Source organism: Rhinolophus sinicus, linkage group LG06 (genome assembly GCF_036562045.2).
Source record: "Rhinolophus sinicus isolate RSC01 linkage group LG06, ASM3656204v1, whole genome shotgun sequence".
NCBI lineage: Eukaryota > Metazoa > Chordata > Mammalia > Chiroptera > Rhinolophidae > Rhinolophus > Rhinolophus sinicus.
The window spans coordinates 25,707,292-25,730,262 of NC_133756.1; the positions used below are offsets into that span (position 1 = coordinate 25,707,292).

Genomic DNA, 22,971 nt, shown 5'->3' on the forward strand with positions numbered 1-22,971 from the left:
TAAAATCAGAAACCTCTCTGTGATATCTCCAAATCTCAATATCTAGTTAAATATTACTTTAAAAAATATTTTTCCTTTAGAATGAATAAAATCAGCTTTTATCTTAACATAGCGTCTTTTACCACATTTATCATGTGGTGAAATATGCAAAATTTATTTAAAAATAACTAAGTGGTGAAAATTCATAAAATCTAAGGGACTATATAATTCAATGATATTACTTGCATTTTTGCAGGCATTGCACAATGAAGATAAAAATCAAATAAAATGTGATACTCAAAAATGATAAAACAGAGCCTAATAAAATACCTCCACCTAGGAGGTGCTCAATAAACATTTGTTGAATGAAATCTCTTCCCAATGGATAAGTAAAGTGATTAATCAGTGACCGAAGAAATTTACCAATAACTGAATAAAGAAAATTTTTTCATCATGATTATACAATCATTTTTTTCTCCCAGTCATATTGAACCTCTGATATGTAAAGTAAAATGTGTACACAGCACCTTGAGTTTCATCATGGAATCTTGACATAACTTGTCTCCCCGAGCTGCGGAAACCTCATCAATCCCAATCAGTTTGGCCTTGTACCGGACGCCTTCACCTTTAAACCTCTTTATCAAAGTGGCTTCGCTGCGATCCTGACCTACAAACAGAGAAAAGCAGGATTCAGATATGTTGGTGTTCGGGCCACATTGGCTTTGAATATCCACAGCGCTGAGATTTATTCTCGTGCTGTTTCTATATGCTAGGAAAGTCAAGTCATTGGACCAAGTAGGAAAATCATGGTAATACTCTTGGATGCAAATTCTGTCTCTATCCTTTTAAATCCTGAGGCAAATTACTTTTCCTCTCTGAACCTGTGCTGTATAGGACAAAAAAAAAAGTTAAAAACAACTAACCCCAACGGGGCATTAAGATAAATAAATCAGACACCATGTGTCAAGCGTCCAGTGCAGTGTTTGATATACACTAGGTATTCAACAAATGATAATCACCCACTGAGAGTTCATGCCTGATATTCTTATTAGAATGGTATTAGCACTGAGCCTCTTTGGTATTCCTAGCATTTAATATGACTTTGGCTGGGGTCCAAGACCCTCCTTCCACCCAATTCCATGCGCTGTTTTATAGTGAGACTCCAGAGTAATTGCTCTGTATCAAGTAATGACCCGGGGACAATTATCAAAAAATGGTTTTACAATATCTCTTCTGCTAACTCATGTGTATACAGAAATAGCCTTCCACCCTACTTGGTATGGGGCGTTCATACTTTGCAACAGGCTTTCTCTGTAATTATTAACATAATGTTTTGCTAAGACATCAAGCAGAAGTTCAAACACATCCACATAAAAGATGGACAGTAAAGTTACTGTGACCTGAGTACGTGTTTCCTATGAAATGTTTCACAAACTTTATCCCCAGTCTTCATAACAACTCAACCATACACACCCTTTTTCCAGATGATGAAAGTGAAGGTCACAGAATTCAAACAGCTTGTCCAAGTTCATATAGAAAAAAATATGAATACATAGAAATTCAAATTTCTAACCTTATCAAACTAGTCACAGGTTGGGGCACTGCACATGTGGTTCTTAAAACCTGGAACATGGAAATGTAATGGCTGTGTGCGATGTCAGAGGGATAGTGGATGGGGGGAGGGGGAATCACACAGTGTGAGGGATATAAATGATACAAGTCTAAGTATTGCTTTGTCTTGTGCACCTGAAACTAATAAAATAAAATTAAAAAAAACAAACAAACAGAAAAAACGAAAAAAACCTGGAACACCCTAGCCTTCTGACAGTCCTCTCCTGGGGCAACATTCATTTCAACTTCTGATACCTCCTCTATCACTCCTTCCCTTGTTCATCAGAAACTTAGAGCTGAGGACATTAGGTATAACTCAGCCCATTTTGATCTATAGTTTGACGTGCAAACTAAGGACTTTCAATAATGTGGTGTTGAGAATTACTTGAGGAAATGCTTAAAATACACAAAAAGGAAAGACAACAGCAATAGCTCACCATTGTGTAATCCTTTTTGATGACAAAACGTGACTTGCATTTCATTCATTTATTCATCCCTTACTGAGCATGTCCTTTCTGCCTGATGCTACAACTCACTGGCAACAACCAAATGAGATAGAGTCTGTGCCCCTAGAAGCTCAAGGTTTTGGCGACTGCAAATAAAAACGTGCTGTGCGGAGCTTTAGAGTCAGATATCCTCATTTCAAATTATGGCTCTCTCACCTGTAAACCAACAAAACTATCTGCTGAGCCCCAGTTTCCTTATCTGTTGAATGAAGATTAAATCTCTACTGCGGAGTTATTACGAACAGTAACTTAAATGAGATAGTATGTGCAAAGCATGTATTCACATGGTAAGTTTTCTGTAAATGGTGGCTGTGGCTTTCACCACGGTTATCAGCCCAGGAAAAGCATGGGGAAGATACAATGCTGAGGGTGGGAGGGCGCAAAGCAGAAATGTCTGCAGACCCATGCCTGGACTTGGGGTCCCCAACTCCCAGTTGCTGTTTTGCCCACTGCCCCCTCGCTGACTGCTAGTATATTAAAGCCTTTGAAAAATATTCCATAAAACAAATATAACACGTGGATGATTAGTAAGAAACTGTAATCAATGTAAAAATTAAGCCTCCAGGGATCAGTGAGGGCAGACGTGAGAGACTCAAGCTAAGAACAAAGAGAACAGCAGGGCTCCATATTACCGGTCCCCTTGCTCTGCATCATTATACACTGTTTGGTAGGAGTGGCTTATGGCTGGGTCCGTTTTTGGGAAGGTCATCTCACTCTACAGTAAATACCACTTCTGCCTGTTGAACACATGACACTATTTCAGTCACTACTAATATCCCTTTCACTCTCTGGGACTTCCTCCAAGCTTTAATTATAACGGCAATACCAGGTAGCATAGATCATGTCCTGCACAAAGCATATTACATAAAACAACTTGTTTAGTTCCAGACATCTTAGAGGTGGCACTATCACTCAGGTTTTATAGACAGTGATCTAAGTTGAAAGTTGGAGAGGACAAGTAACTCGTCCAAATTCACTGAGTGGGACTGAAACACAGATCTGCCTGATGCGGTTTGCTTGTGTTCTGTTTTCACGCCTGTTCTCTTCACCGCTATGAATAATTTTTTCTCATGGACTCAGCTTCCCTATAAAGCCCCATCTCTTACCTGTCCTCAATCTGTTGATACTCAATACACTGACAGCATTAATACTCCATTGGAGAGACAGCTTGAAAATGGAACAGTTTCCAGCCTACATGTCAGGTCTAAAAAATGTCCATGAGTCAGATACAAAGACAGCCTTAAGAAACATTTGTCAGGGCAGAGGAGCTCTGCCAAGGAGGAAAGTCCCTAAGAGGAGGCAGAGCCAGATCAGGTGAACAAGGGCAGAGATTAATAAGAAAATATTAGGCCATTTAGAGGAAAGTAGGGAGCCCAATTTAGATTAGGACCCAGGGCCAAGCTAATTTGTGTGAAGGGCACTTATGCAGTAGATAATCCAGTTTCTCATTAAATGCTCCACCATTAAAAGGGTAATTTTTCATGAGCACATCTTGAGCAAGGTCTCAGTTATATTAGTTAAGAAATAAATAACAGATATCAGAGCCATAAGGCTGTTCCATCAGAGGCACATACATTTGAGGGTGTCAATTTTCAAAAGAGGGTCAGTTTTCATGAATCCTAAGTCATCATGAATCTCCAGCTTCTGTTGCTGAAAGCACCACTGACCCTGTGCTTCAGGATGGACAAGCGAAAAGGCCACGTATTTCATAAAAAACATTACCATCCTCACTATCTATTATCAAGCATTTATCAACCAGTCGCTGTGCCAAGAGTTTTACATATGATCTCTCATTTAATCCTTACACCTGCTCTTGAGTTAGACTCTGTAATGAGCCCTTTATTATAGAAGATGAGACCAATGCTTCACATCAACAGTAGAGCCTGATTTTCTAAATAACAGCTTTGTTGGGACATATATACATATATATGCATATATATATAATATATATATATTACTAATAATATATATATTAATATATATATATTACTCTCATACCATTCAATTCACCCTTTTAAAATATACAATTCAGTGGTTTTTGTACATTCATAGAGTTACACAACCATCACCACTAGCTAATGTCATAACATTTTCATCATCCCAAAAAGAAGCCCTGTACCCATTAGCAGTCGCTCTCTGTCTCCTCCAAACCCACCAGACCTAAGCAACCACTAATCTGCTTTCTGTCTCTATAGATTTGCTTATTCTGGAGGCAAATTATATTTCATATAAATAGGATCATATAATAGGTGGCCCTCTGTAACTGGCTTCTTTCACTTAGCATCACGTTTTCAAGGCTATTGTACGTTATAGCATGTATCAGTACCTCATGTCCTTTTTTTTTTTCCTAAATAATATTTCATTGTATGGGTGTACCACATCAGTTGATGGACATTTTGGTTGTTTTTATTTTTTATTTTGGGGGCTATTATGAATAATGCCGCTATACATTATGTGTCTCAGTTTTTGTGTGGGCATATTTTCCGATTCTTAGTATTATACCTAGAAGAGCAATTGCTGGGTCATATGGTAACTCTATGTTTAACTTTTTGAGGACCTGTAAAACTGTTTTTCCAAAGTGCCTCTGCCACTTTACAACATCACCTGCAAAGTAGGAGGGTTTCAGTTTCTCTACTGGATGTTCATGCCAACATCGCTTATCATCTGTCTTCTTGGCTTTAGCCATTCTAGCGATTATTAAGTGATATTTCATCACGGTTCTGTTTCATATTTTCCTCAGGACTAAGGATGTTGAGTATCTTTTCCTGTGCTTATTGTTCACTTGCATCTCTTCTCTGGAGAAATGTCTACTCAAATCCCACAGCCTGAATTTGAACTTAAATGTTAAGCAAAGTTTCGTGCCTTTATCCATTAGAAGATGGGGCCTCTGGTGACCTCCTGAGCTACTCTGTTACAGCATTTACCACTTGTTACTTTGTGTCACAACTATGTGAGCAGCTGTCTTATGGAGGCTGCAGTAAAATGGCAGAGGACAAGTACGTGGCAAGCACACACACGATGCCTGATCTTCTCATTCCTTATCTCACTTAATCCTCCAGGGTTACTGGAAACAGGCATTATCATCATTCTGTGGATGAAGAAACTAAAGCCAGAGATAGGTTAGCTAAAGTCACTTCGGGTTGAACTGGGACAAGAACCTCATCCTCCTTCTCCTGAGGTCTTCCACTGGGAGGCAAGAGGGCTTAATGGCCCAGAGGAGCTCTGGATTCAGAGGACCTGAGTTCAAGTCCCACACCCCTCATTGTGTTGCCTTACGCAAGTTCCTTTACGTGTGTGCTCCAGTGTCTTTCTCTGTGAAGTACAGATAATAACAGTAGCTCCCATGGCGGGTGGGGGTGGGGGGGAGGGTCACGATGTAGGTCAAATGAATGACACATAGGCAGCACGTAGGGGAGGGACGATTATCTGGGTAAACATACTTCCAGTTTGTCTGAGATAGTCCGTTTGCACCTTTTCTCCCGACACTATTATTACTAGCCCCCTCATGACTGTCAGAAGTACCCGAGTTTGGATGATAAATTATGTGGCCGCCCTGAGTATACTATCATCATTTGTACACTGCCCTGCTGCAGAGCGTTCTTTCTGCTAGGAGGCACTGTGCTAGATTTCTGTGGTGCCTAGGTGGCTGAAAAGTGTCTCCTCTCCTGTCTGGAGGAAGCCACATTTCACAAGGGGACACACAGATCTTTACAAAATATGACCAGGACGGTGAATGTCATATAGGGGAGGAGACATTGTTTCCCTTTGGTGGGGCGAGGAATAGGGACAGCTGCAGAGGTGAGATGACATTTGAGGAAGGCTTGATGAGAAAGCAGGGGTTCAACAGGTAAAGAAGCAAGGGAGCAGCTTTCCAGAAGGGCACAAAGTACGATGACATTCGGAGAACACAGAGAACAGCGAGTAGTGCAGTTAGTCTGAGTGTTTCTCAACCCTAGCTACATTTCAGAGTCCCAGATACTACCCCACAAATTATGATTAGATTGGCGGGAGCTGAGCCTGAGCCAATCAAGGTGCTTGGAAAGCACTGTGGTAGAGGACATGGTGATACTAGAGTGATGCTGGCAAAAGCTGGAGGGGCCTAATCACGGAGGGCTTTGGGAATCACGCCTGAGCTTTTAGGCTTGTTCTTTACACCATGAGAGCAATTAATGATCCGGTCTGTTGCGTGGATTAGATTTAAACAATGCTGTGGCAACATTAGGGGAAGTGTAAGGCTCTCATTGATTGATTGGTTGATAGATTATTTATGTATTCATTCATTCACTATATATATATATATATATATATATATATATATATATATATATATACATATATATACATATATATACATATATGTATATATATATAAAGAGTGTCTTCTGTAAGTTCTAAGATGCTAGAGACACTGCAATGAACAAAATACATAAATATTGCTACACTCATGGAGCTTCCATGCCAATAAACAAGTCTACAGATTAGTGCAGTCATTTTCTAATGCTAGTATAATGGGGAATCACCTGTAAAAATCAAACTCAAACAAACAAACAAACAAAGTATATTCCTAAATCTCTCCCATTGAGATTCTGAGTCTAGTGGGAGGACCCAGTAGATTCGGTTGATTCACATGTAGGTAATCCTCCAAGATGAGCAAAGGGTTGAATAGCAACTTGCTTATGTAGACAATTTCCTGTGAGGTGCTGTTTCTCAAACTGGGGTCCTCAGAATGAGAATTTCAAAACAAGGTTTGATTTGGGGATTCCAAGTGAAATGATAACCTTTAAAACGTTTGACCAGTAATGGAGGATAAAACCTGTTCGTAATAACATGCACCTTGCTGGGTTCCGAGGACACAGAAGGCCCCTCCCAGTCCTCAGCCCCGTGGAGCTCAGGTACAGAGAAGGAGATGCCTGTGAAGACAAAGTCAGTGATGGGCCCGGGATGCTGTCCTCCCTCTCTTATTTCATTTCTGCCCCCGGGTTGCAAACCCTGTAAGCTCCAGTCCTACGAGGCCAGGCTCCTCCGTGCCTTATGTCCTTGCTATTGTCCTTTCTCTAACTTGCTTTATGTCCTTGACACTTATTTCAAGTATTCCCTCAGATCAAGTATACTCTCTTATAAAGGTGTTTTGGAAGCACTTCTCCCTAGCCTCTACTCCTTGCAAATTAAAAGTAACCTCCTGATGTATCCTGGAAGGCCCCCCGCATCTAGTCCTTGTTTAAATCATCAACTTCATTTTGAACCACCTTCCCCCCTTACTTCTCACATTGTCACCATAGTGGCCTTGACTCACCCTCCAACAAGCCGTGCTCTGCAGTTTTGCACCTGTTCTCCTTTGGGCCTGGAAGGTGTCCCCCATCCCTATCTTCCCCCATCCTGCCATCCCCTCCCATTCCATAGCTGAGGTCTCAGCAAAATGTCATGTGCCCGGGAGTCCTCTGATCCCAGAGATCCATCTGGTAGATCCCCTCTGAGATGCATCCAGAGTATTCTCCTGATAATCGTGCTGCACTCGTGCAAGGAATTGATCTCATCTGTAATAATCTGCTTCATATCCAGCCTTCTCATTAGTCTGGAAGCTCCAGAAAGGTGCAAACGATGTCAGCTTGGTTGACCAAGGTATCCTTAGAGCCTGGCATTTTCCTAACACACAGACACATTTTTCACTCTCTTCCCTCACAGCATCTGCCACAGCACCCTGGCCTCCTGTTTTCATGGGCATCTCCTTCTCTACGCTCGAGCTCTATGAGAACAAGGGCTGGGATCGAGTCATCTGTTTTCTCTGAACCTAGCATGGTGCCAGGCACAGAGTGGACCCACTGTGCCCGGCTCTGCTGAATAACTGAATAAATGAATGAATTTCTGTACTTATTCAAAAGAGGCGAGTGGACTCCAGGAGTCAGGATCTCTGTGGGAAAGTGTGAGGGGTCACTTAGAAACCCCTTCCAGACAGACGTTATTTCAAATCCATTCCACAAACGTTTCTCAACCTCATTTCAACCTGCTCACCTCATAACCCTGGAAATGACTCTCCTCTGAATTGAAATTGAGGTAGTCCTCAGGGCACTGAATAAATTTCCTGTTTTGAGCAGGCCTCAAGGATGCTGTCAGGAATTACACCATGACCCTGCCTTGGAGCCCAAGGCCCTGACAATGTGGAGGTCTCACCTTGCAGAAGCTTCAACAAAAACAAGCACCTCTATCAGGATTCAGGGTCTGAAGGAAGCAGGCAATTAGCTTTTTTTTTATGGCACTGAGGCACAGAGCCCACGGAATCTACTGCAGTCATAAATGGCCTCTCATTCCAGGCTGTTTGCTAAAGACTGTTAACAACCAAATAAAAGACATTCCACACCCAAGATTGTTCTCTTTTTTTATTTCCCCACTCCTCACAGATTATAATGAATATGGCCACAGAAATCCACATAAGAGCCAAATTAAGTGTTTTTGTTGTTTTGTTTTTTTCCAATGTGGTCAGTCTGTCTGAGAATTCGTTTAATTTTGACCGTTACAGCACGCCCCTATCTAGTACAGGTCAACGTCAACATAGACCTTATATGGAGCTGAGTATTCACTTGAGTGTTTTAGATGCTTAAACAACTAAGGAGGTAGCTCAGTTACGGGAACAAAACACCATTGACTGGGTGGCTTAAACAACAGATATTTATGTCTTCCAGTTCTGAAGGCTGGGAAGTTCAAGATCAAGGTGTGAGAAGATTTGGCTGTGGGTAAAGGCCCTCTTCCTGGCTTGCAGATGGCGGTACTCTGGCTGTTTCCTCACATGGCAGGGACAGAGCCCTTGAGAGAGCTGTGGTCTTTCTTGCTCTTCTCATAAGGGCACTAATCCCATCACGAGGGACCCACCCTCATGACCTCATCTAAACCAAATAACCTCCCAAACGCCCCACCTCCAATACATCACATTGGGGGGCAGGGCTTCAATAAATGAATTTGGGGGGTGGGAGTGACACAAGCATTCAGTCCGTAACAGGGAGGGCTAGAATTAGGGGGGAAGGGTCAAAAGCTGGGCGATACCTGATAATGACCATGCCTGCACCATTTCCATAAACTGTCCTATTAAAGCTTCATAACAACCCTGGAGACAAAGCTGCAACCCATTCAAAAGAAAAGGGAACTGAGGCACAGGAAGTGAGATCACTGGTACCAGGCCACACTGCTGGTGAGGGGGCATGGTTGCCTGACTCTTTGGAGTCAGAAGGCACTGCAGTAGTTCTGTGACTTCCTGTGTACGCGTGAAAGTCATTTAACTTTTCTCAGTGTTGGACACTCCACTGCATAATACTGTAGTTATTTGCAGCTAAAAGGATTATAAGAGAAGATACACATTTTGCTCTTAGCACACTCTCTGTATGTGGCAGTCATTCAGTAAATATTTACAACCTTCTTTCTCCCCACATAATATATTTCACATTAAGCACCAGTGGCCCAAAGCTAACCATAGCAAAGGCATACTGCAGTGGAAGCAATGGTTCCAGCTGTTGGGGAATTTTTCTTGTTTCTTTTTTTGGTTGCCGGGGAATAGGGGTGCAATTAGGAACAGGACGTTCCTTCCATGAAGGGAACAGGGAGAAGGTAACCTCATGACTTGTTAACACAGTGTCCAAACTGAGACATCCTCCCTCCTTCTGCATATCTATCTGAATCACCAAGCCATCCAACTTGATGATAAGGACATTTTAAAGAGTTTCTTTTTTCCCAGCATGCCCCACATCATTCTGTCCATCAGTGAACGTGCCCTACTGTGTATTAGGCTGTCCAATTTAAGAACAGATTATGAGGAGAATTCCAGGGCCCAGCCTCAGCGATAACTTCCTTTCCTTAGAATTCTCACTTGCAATTATCCAGGTGTTGATTTGCAATGGACAAATAATTATGTGTGCTGGCTACATAGGAGAGAATGCTGATTTGGTGTAATTACCTAGCTGGGTAGTGAGCAGAATAAGGAGAACGACACACTTAGAGGGCTGTTAAAATGTGCTTTTATGAACATGGTTGCTGTCATTATTGCTAAGAGGTAAACTAATTAAAGAGCTAAAACCATACCCAACCTATGATTCATGGACACATTTTCTATAAAAATGTTCTTCACTGGTGCTTCTGAAAAGAGCTCTGAACAAAGGACATCTGGTATCCACGGGCACCTCTCTGTGTGAAGCCAAGTGCTAAGATTCCAGAGGGGCTAATTGGAGGGCCTGGGAATCTGCATTCTCAAAGCTTACTCCAGATTCTGAGGCAGAGCCGGATTAGGAACCTCTGAAGTATAAGGCAGGGTCCTTTGGTGACCCCATGGAGGTGACATAATTCTTATACTCTGATCATTGGTGCTCTCATTTCCCTCACAAAGGTCTACCAGTATTTACTTGTTTTGTTTTTTCCTGCTGTGTCTTTTGGAATTTTCATTTTAACAATGTATTGTAAAAATTATATAGCATCATTAATAAACTCTTTATAACAAAAGCAAACAATCATAGGCCGCAAATCCTTAGACCAACAATTTCTTTGCAGTGTTCCTTCAAACGCCAGTACAGGTTCTCTGAAGAAAAACTAAAGAGATGACCATGCCAAGTACATTTGGGGCATGCTTCACCTGCATCCTGGGACTCCCCATGCACGAGAGCAGGTCAGGCAGGGAAGCCGGGCCTGGGACTCTCCCCTCGCTAGACGGTGGGCTCCTGGAGGGCTGACATATGCTCCCTGCGTGTCCCAAATGACTAGGACAGTGCTTGGCACACAGTGAGTACTCACAAATATTTGCTGAACAAATATATAGAGTAAGGGAAGTTGTTTTAACTTTCTTTGCCCAGTTTCCAACATCCCTCCTCCAAAACACACAGACGCAGCATCTTACAACTTTGGAAAACCAAGTTTAAATTTTAGTGCCAACATCTCAGGGGCTAATCGTCAGGGTCAGTGGCACTGCAACTCCCAGTACGTTGTTTCCAATACGAGGCAGGCATAATGGAAAAACGGCCAACCATATCTTCATGTATGAGGAAGAAGCAGTGAGGTGGAAAAAAGGAGAAACCTCCCAGTTTTAAGATTGTAAAGACATCAGTAATCTTCTGTGGCTGAGTCCTTCCAGGAAGACCAAGGAGCTTGGCATAGCCTGCCAACTGGGGCCTATCAAGGACTAACCAGTCTGGCTTCTAATCTGCATCTTGATTTGCACAAGCTTGCTTACTGAGAGTCTGAGGAGGGCTCACACCATTTACTCCCCCGGTCTTTCTATGGCTGAGCTTGTGTCTGTTTCCTGGTGGCCAAGGGGCAAAGAGCGCAAAACTAGTGAGTGTTGCCGCTCAGTGGAAGGTAATGCAGTAGGTGTGTAATACTTTGTCATGTTGATGCCACAATGTAGGGCACAGAACAGGCTTTGAACAATGTGTAAGTTCTCCATTGTCCTGTTATTCTGTCAACAACCTAGCAGGGTGGGCATTATTCGTCCCTTCTTATAGCTGAGAAAATTGAGGCTCCAAGAGGTCAAGACTGGCCCAAGATCATAGACCTAGGAAGAGGCAGAGCCAGGGTTGCTGAAAAATAAATGGAATCAACCAAAAGAAGTTTTAAGGGAGAGAATCTGAAGCTGGAGGGTGGGTACCAAATAGGACTGCAGAAGGCAGGGGAAGGACAGGTCTGAATCCAGTCACCACAATTATTTTTGTTTCTGCCACCTGCAACCAAAAGGGTCATACTATGTTGCAGTGCTGCATGGATGAAGGTGAGGCAGAATGACATATAAAATACAAGAGGAAAATCGGACCTACACTCCAAGAAAGGGAGGGGGCGGGGTGATGAATGGGAAAGAACAGAGTCCAGGAGCCGCCTAGATTCTCGGCCCACTGCCACTTCGGGGCTTCTTGGCATGGAGCAAGTTACTTCATCTCTCGGTAAATGAGGATAATAATGCTCATCTTGCAGGATTACTGCAAGAACTGTAGGCAATTATATGTGGGAAGCACTCAGCACAGCAGTGCAACTCTTGGCCAGTGCCATATGTTGACGATCTTTTCACTTCCTTTCCCATGAACTACAGGCTACATGTAGTATGCCTCCGAGACTCGATTTCAGGTCTGAAGCCCATCCCCCCACCCCCCGTCCCCCGCCCCAGCCAGTGAAATGCTGGCCAAGGAAGGCTCTTGGGGCACGGCAGGGGGGTTTCTTTGAGGGAATTGCCCTCCACCAAAGAGAATTATCTTACCCAAGGCCCTGTTCCCCTCGTCTTACTCTCTCTCCCCTCTGTAGCTCACACCCAATCAATAACTGGTAGCTTAGATAGGGCTAGGTGTACAGGCCAGGCCCCAAGCCTCAATCTGAGACAATTCTGAAAGGCCACTCACGAGCTCCCCGTGGAACAGTGAGGTCAGCTGAGGCCTTGTTGTACCTGCATCACCATTCAGCTTCTCCCTCTGCCCAGGCCTGCCACCTGCACTCCCCATCGGGGTTGATTTGGAGGGCACTTCCCCGAGAAACTTCCTATAGCAAATCTCTATCTCTGCCATTGGTTTCCTGGGAACTCAATCAAAGACAGTACAAAATCAATGCATTTGAGGGAGAGTGTTCTGAAAGAGAGGGGCTTGATGTGGAGCAGCGAAGCCAGTAAGTGGCTGCAATGATCTAAGAGAGATGGGAGCAGGGCTCAGAGGCAGCTCAAGAGCCCAAATAATGCAAACTGATACTGATACTCCTAGAGGCTAAGCCTGATGAAGAAGGTATATTCAGAGCTAACATCCTCTCAAACAAATGCAACTCAGAGGCCCCTGGCAAAACTACTGAGTGTTTGCCAGGCTTCGTGGGCAGCCAAGTCTGCAGGAGCGAGCGGGGTGATCACCCATCTAAGGGCACCCTCACTTCCACCAGGGGTGGGAAGTACAGTGTTTTCTAAAGTTCACAACCTGTCTCCCTTTGGCAGAGGCAATGATGACAGGCACCGGGCATCTACAAAGCCCTGGGAGCTGATGACAAATGAAGACAATCTTGTTCGAAAAATGAAAAAAATAACAGAGACCTTTTAAAACTTTTCTTATTTATTTAAAACAACTGCTTTTTTTCCCTTTCTAAGTATAAAGCGAAATGTGCTCGAACCTCAAAATTTGGAAAATGCAGGGGAGATAAAAAGGGGAAAGTCACCCCTAATACCTTCCCGGAATATCTATGGTTGTATTTGAGTATGTGCTCTGCCAAACTTTTTTCTAAGTGTATAACACACACAACCGTACATTTTAAAGCAATGTTTTCATACCATAAGTCTACAGCTTGCTTCTTTCTTTTGGCAGTGTATTATAGATTCTCTTCCATATTGGCATTTTTTGTAACATGATCCTTAGGGGCTGCGTACTATCCCATCATATATGAGATGTACCATAATTTATCTAATCAATCCCCTATTATTGAACAGTTAAGATGTTTCCAGTTAAAACAGTGCAGAGAAAGACCATATTGAGACTGCCTTTGAAAGACAGTAGAAAGATGGATTTTCCCTGTGAGGACGCCTACACGGAGTCTTTCTACACTTATCAGCGGTGACACTTCATTATCCCCCCTCCCCTCCTTCCACTCCAGAAAAGTGTGGACCCAGAATAGACAACTGTGTGAAAACCAATTGTAAAATTTCCTTCTTTCAATGTCTTTCTTTAAAAGGAACACCTGAGGCTGAAGGGAGGATGACTGTATGATTCGGATACAAAAGAACCTTGTATGCTCTCGATGTGTTGGCCAGGAAAGCCGGGTGATTGAGCAAAGACGAGAGAAGCAAGAGAAGCAGGTGTACTCAGTGAGCTGGGGTCACAGGGTAGCACAGAACAGCCAAACCCCTTTTGGAGTTCTCACCCAATGTGTGTGGACACTGGACATTTGAAAGCCTGTGCTTAGACCCAGACAGAGGTTATTGAAGCCACAAATGAACAAGGGTTTCTCTTTTCACATGCAGGTGCAATTGGCCAAGAACTTTGCTCCGTGGCAGCTACAACTTTCAGGGAGACATCTCCAGGCGAAGAAACAAGAGGGTTTAACTGGGTATCTCTGCTTCCATTTTGTTTGCAGACTATTTTTTAAGGGAGATTATTTTGGTCCAGGTATATTCCGGTTTGAGCAAGAATCATGCTTTATCTTCCATCGGCCTTTTAAACAAGAGAGCTGTGTATACTATCGACTGATTACATTATTTCTTTAGAGTACAAAGAAGTATTTGTGATGAAGACAACAGAGAGGGCAAATCAATTATTTACTGAGGAGGCTGTGATATAAATTAGATTTGATTAAACTCAGAGATAAATCTCAGTGATCTAGGGTTTAAGAGGAAGGGGCTGGAAGAGACGGTGACTAAGTGCCCCCCGACATTGCTAGTAATGAATGCCAGGGCTCAGGCCCAGCCCTGACACCCCTAGATTTCTAACAGTCAGCCTCATCGTCACGCATGCCACAAACACGTGTGGAAAGTCTACTATGTAGCCCTGGCCCAGGTCCCAGGGTACAGTCATGAATAACAGAGAAAGAGCACTGCTGATCTAAAAGGAAAGGAAGATAATACGCCAGTCAGTAAATAATGAACAAGATCGTTCCAGATAGTGATAAGTGTTATGAAGATGATAAAATAGTTTGATGAAATGAAGAGTGACTGGGACAGGGTGGGGAACAATTAATTTAGACAGGCTGGCCCATGAAGGCATTGCTGGTAGAAATGACATGTGAAAGGAGAGGTGAAAACACAAGAAAAGGGCAGTCATGCCAGGAGGGAATGTGTTTGGCCTGTTTACCAAAAAACAGAGAGAAGCTATTGTGATAAGAGCAGAAAAATCAAGGGGGAGGAGGTGGGAAGTGGCAGCAAAGAAGGAGGCAGGGCGCCTTCATGTGCCGCTTTAGAAGTAGGGTAAGGAGTGTGGATTGGGTTCCAGGTGCAGTGAAAAGCCATTGGCGGACATTATGCAGGTGCATGACTCTCATTTTGTAAATTTTGTAAAGATTTCTCTGACTGCTCTGTGGCCAAAGAAGGGCAAAGTCAAAGCAGGAGTTACTGTACTAATTCAGGTAAAGAGGAGACGAGGATGATGACAGTGGATGGAGAGAACTGGGCTGAATCAAAATATACACTGGACGAATAGCAGATAGGACCTAGTCACAGATTGTCTGTGGAAGAAACAGGAAATGGAAGGAAGCTAGTATGACTCCTGGGTTCTAGCTGAAGGACCTGAGTGGAAGGCAGTCACTTCCTGATACAAAGTTATCCCACTCAGTGATGGAGACAAAGACAATGGACTCTGGTGACTTAATGTTTCATCCAAGGCCTTTCAAATTCCAGCTGGGTGGAGAGTGTGGGATTCAGGGGCAGAGAGATACAACTTCCAAACGCTTGCTCTGCCAGGAGGGTTCCAGTTCTCATTAAGTCACTGCAAATTCCTTATTTATAATACGGAATAGAAAAGACTTACCTTGAAGTTTGTGCATGAAATAAAGATGGGAGAAAGGGGCCTGTCTGGTACATAGGTGCTTCACAAATATGAGTTCCTTTCCCTTCAGTTTAAATTTAGCAACCTAGTTCAGATCGAACTATGTCAATGCTGACAAACCATGGCTGCTTCTTAGCATGTCAGCATATAAAAACACCACTTTTTTTGCTATTTGCTTTTTGATTGCTTCTATGTCATTGAGTGTGTGAGAGCTGGGACCTTGTCTCATTCATCAAGAGTAGACCTTTTTATTATATTGACCCAGATCTCAATGATTAAACCCCAGCTGACCACCCTTTCCTATGCAGCAGTATTGTCACCGTGGCCATGTTTGTACAATATGACCTCACCCTCTGGCCTCTCTTGATTGAACCAGATGATGACACCTGGTCCAAGTTGTGTTGATTAGAGCCCCATCCTTGGGAATTGAGGATTGAAGCAGAGCGAGGAGTCAATCTCTCCTTGTGATCAGAATCATAACACGGGACTGTAGAATTCTGGAGGGTGAGGGCACACTTTCCTGCTATTGGCCTGGGTAAGAGAAAGGCAGTCTTACGAAAAAAGTAAAGGGAAATAGTGTCCTGGAAGAAGTAACCACAGAGAGAAAAGTAATGTTGGGGTCTTGATTCCAAATTACTGGTCATCTTTCCAGAGGCTCAGCTCACACATGCCCTTCCTTAAGTTCTGCGACACAACTCGGGGTCCTTACGATATGTCCCCCTCTGTTATATTTAAGTCCATGCAAGACGACTTCTGCTACTTCCAACTAGAAAACTTTCATTAATGATGGATATGCATTTCTGTCTCTCTGGCCCCTCACCCTTGCTGGGTGGCAAGGAGACTGAATGCTTGCTAAAGGGAAGCACAATGGACGGCCACACCCAGTTCACTGCCCCCATGTCTGTTGTTTTACCTCGGATTCTTTCTCCCTAGTTTCTCACCTGCTAATAAAACATGAAAAGAGAAAGAATTGGGGTTGAGATGATCTTTCCCCTGCTTTCATCACTAAGATTTTAAGCCTCACACTGTCTAATTTTTGTAGTTTATCTCCCAGGATGGCTTAGCTTTCAATGAATGTAATATAAAAGAGCCAATAATCTAAAGAACTTATTTTGGCCCCCTTTCTGCCAACAAGGAAAAATACATAGGTCTTTTTGATCAGGTAACAAAATCGTGAATATCTGCAGAGCCTTGCTGTTTCCAAAAAGCACCTCCCCGTCAAAGCGCTCAACATGGTCGCAAGCATGATCTTAACACTTCTTAAACCACTGTCGTGAATGCCAGGCAGAAAACGGGACACATTTTCATAGTCAGCAATAGTAGGATATAACAGATCAACAGAAAACAGAAATAAGCATTAAATCCCTTTTAGTTTAATTCAGGCAACATCTTATGTATCTCTTACGTGACTGAGGTCATGCCAGGGGCTGGGGCTACCATTTATTAGACACCTACTAGGTTCCAGATACAGTGATGGATATTCACAAACATTGCTTTTCATTTAGCGCATACTATAGCCCTAAGTGGTATTTTGATTTCACTTTGTGCAGATGAGAAAACAGACTTTTTGAAGTCAAGACACCTGCCCAAAGTTCCCACAGCTAACAAGGAGACGTGATTCACCCAGGATTCACTCCAGCTATGTTTGTTTCCACATTTCTATGTGTTTTCCACTCTACCTACGTCGTCTCCCTGAGATGAGTAACGGAATTACTCCTTTTAAAAAGTCCCGGTCTAGTGAAAGAAACACAGTTCCCTGAAAGGCAGAATTAAATATAACAAATAGAGGTGCTGCCAAAGTGCAAAAAGCGCACCAGGGAAGGATCACACATTCTGACGGATGGGCCAGAGCTGGCAACACAGATGGGGTGGCATTTCAGTGGGGGACGAAGGGATGCAAAGGACTGCAGAGCACATCGTTTAAAGGAATCCTGACACAATGGAAATAGTCACGATTGCACACCCACCCAGTAAGGCCCAGGGAATGGTGACAGACATCATAATTGAGGATCGATTATGAAATGTTTAAGGCCATCGATGACCCTGTGCGGCAGGTATTACTGTTTTTCCAATTTTAGAGATGATGAAAGTAGAGTTCACACTGGATAGGTGACTGTTTCCATGTCACACAATCTTCATTTGCCTGCCAAGCTTTTCAAACCCAGGTGTGTTTTTTTTGACTCTATATAATGTATTTTCCCTACTAGGCCATGTCTTCCAAAGAATTGAAAGACAACAAAAGAAAAAAAGATTATAGGTGCAATAAATTATAAGGCCTTTCTCTACCCTCAAGGGATTTACAATCAAGTCAGGGAAGTAATACATAAACCTCTGAAAACTGAAACAAGAAATCAAGAAAGAAAAACAAGGTAAGAACAACAGAAGTCATGGCCTAGGTTGGCCCAGGAACAGCTAGCATAAATATTACACTGAGAAGTGTCCCAGGGGGTTGGAGGGGAGACAGAGGACTCTGAAGCAAGATCCTAAGAGGAAGTGTTCCGGGAAAGGAGGGACTGAAGCCAGGTTTCAAATGATGTGCCCAATTTACATGAAGTGGGGGGCATGGACAACCACCCTGGGCCAGGGTTAAAGACAAGAGCAGGCTCAGAAAAGCTGCTGCAAATGAGTCTTCCTCTAACTCTGCCCAGTAGTAACTGCTCCACATTATCAGGCATCCCTCATGAGCCAGGAATGGTACGAGGCACTTATGAATGGTGCCTCTGTGCAGAAAAGAAACTGTGAAGCAGGAGTGGCACGGGCTGTCCAAGTCAGACAGCCAGGAATAGGGCGGTCTGCATTCCCACGTGCTTGTCTGACGCCAAAGTTCACGCTCTTTCCAGTACACTCCACCACCTGTGCAGTCTGGGCTCAGATTATGGAGGGTGGTGAAAGCCAGCACAGATTTTTCTCTGTGGGTGCTACGATGTCTTTGTTCAAGGGCATTATTATAACATGGGCAGAGTTGTGTTAAGGAGAAAGTGTGTAAGCCTGGTTGTAGTAAGGGGAACTGCGGCCGGGAACATGAGTCTTTACCCCCGTTTTAGGAAAGGAATCAATGAGAAGTGAAGAATCTCAAAAGCAACCGAGGTCTTGACAGTCCACCAGCTGCCTAATGTGGTTCCAAAATCTCTGAAAATGAGACAGCGACAACAAAAGGCCCCCGTGGACAGCTGATGCCACAGGACATGCTCTCGTGAAGATAGTCATCAAGGAAGTATTTACTGCAACAGTCCTTTCTCCACGCTCACTCTCTGTGGTTACTCCACACAGATGGACCTCTGATTGCCCCTCTTTCTCTTTCTTGAAAAAGTGGTTCCTCTTATGCTTCTGTGACTATCTCGTACTCCTTCTTTCCTGACTTGTGTGTCCTTTTTTTCCAGATCCTTAATGGAGGGAATCTGTAACGTTCTATCCATGGTCTTCTTTTTTTCACTTGATAATCTCACTCTTTCCAAGGTGACATGTAGTTAACTAATCAGCTCCAATACCTCTCCTGAGCTCGCTGCCCACATTTCCATCTGCCTTCTAAATGCTCGCATCTGAATTTCTTACAAGGACCACAATTCAATATGTACAGAACTGAGAAGACCAATTTCTCCTTTATTCACAGAGGCTCTTCCCTCTCAATGCCCAGTTCCACTGCCACCCCAACCCCCGTCCTCCCCCGTGAAGCCTCACCAGGCCCAGTTAAAGTATAGTCACAATACTAGACTCTAACAATTCATTTACGGCAATGTTAACAACAGCACCCAGCACACTGTGTGGTTATTTGTAGGTCTGGTACACCAATCGTGATTCTGATTCATCGTTGACTCTTTAGTATCTAGGAGAGTGCCCAGCACAAGGCAGGTAACATGTGTCAGATAAATAAATGCCAAGGGCAGTGTACCCTTCACCCAGGGTAACCATTTTAGAGAGACTTGTGAGTTCCCCTTTTCCTTGTCATGTTTTTCACACAGGTTTTAAGAGTTATCCATAATATTCCTAAAATGTCCTGGCTGTCACTACACTTATTCTGGTCCTCCAATCTCACCTTGATGATTCCATAGACTACTGGTTTTCTTGTTGGCAGTTTCTCCCTACTCCAGTCCACTTGACAGAGAACTACAAGGTTGCTCTTTAGACAGGATATTCTTATGTCATTCTATTATTTATAAGTCCTCAGTGGTTCCACTTCCCATCAAACCAAATCAAACAGAAATTTCTCATCCATGGAATCGGTATTTAATCCACTATTTATCATACATCTACTTGTGAATCACCGGGGGACTAGAGGTGAAGCTGACAGAAAAATTCCCTGCCCTCATGAAGATCACAGTCTTTTCAATTGGAAAGAAAAACGAATTTCTTCTTCCTCACTCCTAATTTCCCCAACACATTCTCTTTGCTTCAGCCGCATGAAGTCAAGTAAAACCCAGGTCCCAGAATACACCTTACACGTCTGCACATCTGTGCATTTTCCTGCACTGTTTTCCCTTTTGGAAACAAGAGCTTCTGCTACCCGTCTGCCAGGCCACTTGCGTAGCTGTCACCTTCCTGTTCCACCTACTGCCCATCAGTCCAAATGTTGGGGAGTCTTGCCTCCCACTTCTCTCTTAATGGATACATTTAGTTTCTTCCAAAATGATATTTTCCCTTTGCTCTCTCTCCCATGAGCTACTAATTCCATTCCCGGACATTACCAAATGCCCCTTTGTCTTTAGTCCATACTGACAAGTTTCTTCAGAAACAATGACAAATAAAATGAAATAGGAACACACAGAGATCCACCAGTTTACAAAACACATTTTCTAACACACTTAAAACCTAGTCATCTACAAACTTAATGGGATGTGTGTCCCTGTAGAGAAACTCAATGTCGTGCGGAAGACCCTGCTCGCTGCGCCATTTGTCGTGCAGGGTGGCCTGCGGGGTCTCTGCTCCCGCTCCCCATACAAGAACGCAGGATATGGTGAGGCCAAAAAGGAACACCCACGGAGCCATAGATGGGGGAGTCATACCACTATATTCTCTCTGGCGGCACTATACTCTCACTGGAGGCTGGATTCACACTGTCCGCAAACCGCCATCCACACTTGCCAGCCCAGCCACCATCTTCTTGCTAGCCCCCGTTCTTTCTCTCTTTCCTCTCTTCTCTGCTAGCACAGCCACAGCAGTTATTTTATATATTAGTGGCCAATGGCTCACTGGTTACAGCTGACTGCCAACTAGCCACAGCTGATGGCCATCCAATCACAGTTGATGGCCATTTACTACCTGAGCCAGCACTTGTCTATGTGAGGCCGAGAGCCTGGAAACTGCTTTTTTTGGGGTTTGGCCCCACACTCAATCTTCAACAAGTTCGTATGTTCACTAATATTTACTGAGCACTTACGATGTGCCGAGCTTTGGAAAAATGTTTTACAAGTATTTTCTCATTTTTTTCTCACAAAAATCCTATCACGCAGACACTGTTACTACCCTCGTTTTACAGCTGAGGAAACCAAGGCTTACAGAGGTAAAGGGACTTGACCAAGATTATACAGACAACTGGCATTTGTGCTCAAGTAACATTATTTACCATTAACAATTTTAACCTTTAACAACATAAGGCCTCCTTTAGGTATGTAATTAATGGATATAATATACTTAGCAAAGTTCTTGACACGTGGTAATCATGCAACAAACGTGATAGGCGATAGACGGGGAGAGAGAAAACAGGCTGACAGATACACACATACGTGCAGACCATATACGTGCTCCTACACAAAGTCCTGGCAACAGACCTGTCAGGAACTTATTATCAACCTATTTTACAAACAAAGAAGCTGAGATTCTGGCAGGTGAAGGTATTTTGATACGTTTTCCCACCTAGTAACTCAGCAGGTGTGTGACTGAAATGCACGTCTCTGAGTCCAGCTCCAGTGCCCTCTGATATAGGCCCAGCGTCTCTCTCCTCTTCTGAGCCGATACACACCTCATCTTCCTTGTCTTCCTGCCACATCCAGGAAAACAAAAGAGATTGCTCTTTCCTCAAAGGGCTGGTACAGATGTATTTTGGAGAGGTCATACGTTGGCTACTCTTGCTCTCAGTCTCTGCATGGAAATCACCCACAGGTGTGAAGCTTTTGATACTTCAAAAATCCTTTCTCTGCTGGAATTTTGCAGCCTGCAGGCGGCTCGCTCGCTCGGTGGGATCCTGGCTCCTTCACTGCGGTGTGGAACACTTGAAGGGGCTGAGATGCCAGGTTCTCAGATCAAGGCGAAGGGTTCGATATGGCTCGGTAGGAAAGAGAAGCGTGTGCTTCCCGTTGTGGCTGGAAAACTCTCCTCTGAGTCAGTGGATCGGTGCTGTTCGTACCTGGAGTCTGAATCTCCTCACAACACAGCTGCTGAGAGTGGCGATACTGATCTTAGTGCCCAGCCAGGCAGAGGTTTTTCCATACACCATCGAATGGAAAGCAACGCTGAACCAAATGGGGCCAATTTCAAGGAAATGCCAGTGAAGCACTGGAGCACAGCCTTGAACATGAACCCAGGTGGAACTCCATTCTAAATTTTAAAAATGCTCAGTTAATATGAATGACAAAGTGAGGCGGCTTGCGCTCACTTAATAGGACGCAAATCACTCGGGGTGTTCTCCGGGAAGCTGTTCTTGTTCCCTCCTGCTGTCTCCACAGCGCCTGCCAATAGCTTTTCCTGGGAGAAGAGAAACAGGAGGCCTGGAAGAAAAGAATCCCTCATTTCCCAACTCTCTGAGACGCCTTAAAAAAGGCTGCTGCAAAATGACAAGAACAGCAGCGTGTTTCTATCTGCTGTTCCTTGTGAGGTCGGCCTCGTGAGGCAATTCTTATTGTCAAATCTTCCACAGCAAGATGTGTGTGCAGACTATGTGGGTGCCTTCTGAGGGCGGTAAGACAATCTGTCCCATGTCTCTCGCCTAGCTTCTAGTGGTCTGAAGACTATTACTGCCGGCACGACCCAGAAGATTAAAAAATACATATTACACATCATAGGAAAAGAGGACAGCTCTTCTATGTGCCATCTGGAAGATCACAAGTGGGATGAGACGCCCAGCTCGGTGCTCGCCTGCACAGAGACCCCGCAGCGCACTTATTTGAATATATTTAAAGGGAGAGGAGGGACCAGGGATAAGCAAGGTAAAGAACAAAAACTTAGTGACAAGAGGGTATTAGCGTCCTGGGGCTGTCGGAACAAAGTACCACAAACTCTGCGGCTTTTACACAACAGACATGTATTGCTTTACAGCTCAGGAGGCTAGAAGTCCAAGATCAAGGTATCCTCAGGGGTGGGTGCCTTCTGAGGGTGGTAGACAATCTGCCCCATGTCTCTCACCTAGCTTCTCGTGGTGCACTGGCAATCTTTGGCGTTCTTCGGCTTAAAAATGCATCACTCCAATCTCTGCCATCATGTGC

At 43.8% G+C, this 22,971-nt stretch overlaps 1 protein-coding gene across 12 annotated transcripts in view; it reads right to left on the minus strand.

Annotated features, from left to right (window-relative positions):
• The window catches only part of DAB1 (DAB adaptor protein 1), a 1,100,137-nt gene that overhangs the window by 136,354 nt on the left and 940,812 nt on the right, over window positions 1-22,971 (minus strand). For all 12 annotated transcript variants that reach the window (XM_019742545.2, XM_074334774.1, XM_019742544.2 and 9 more), the window contains one exon: window positions 507-646. In XM_019742545.2, the coding sequence (XP_019598104.1) occupies window positions 507-646 (140 nt within the window). The remainder of the gene's footprint in view (window positions 1-506; window positions 647-22,971) is intronic.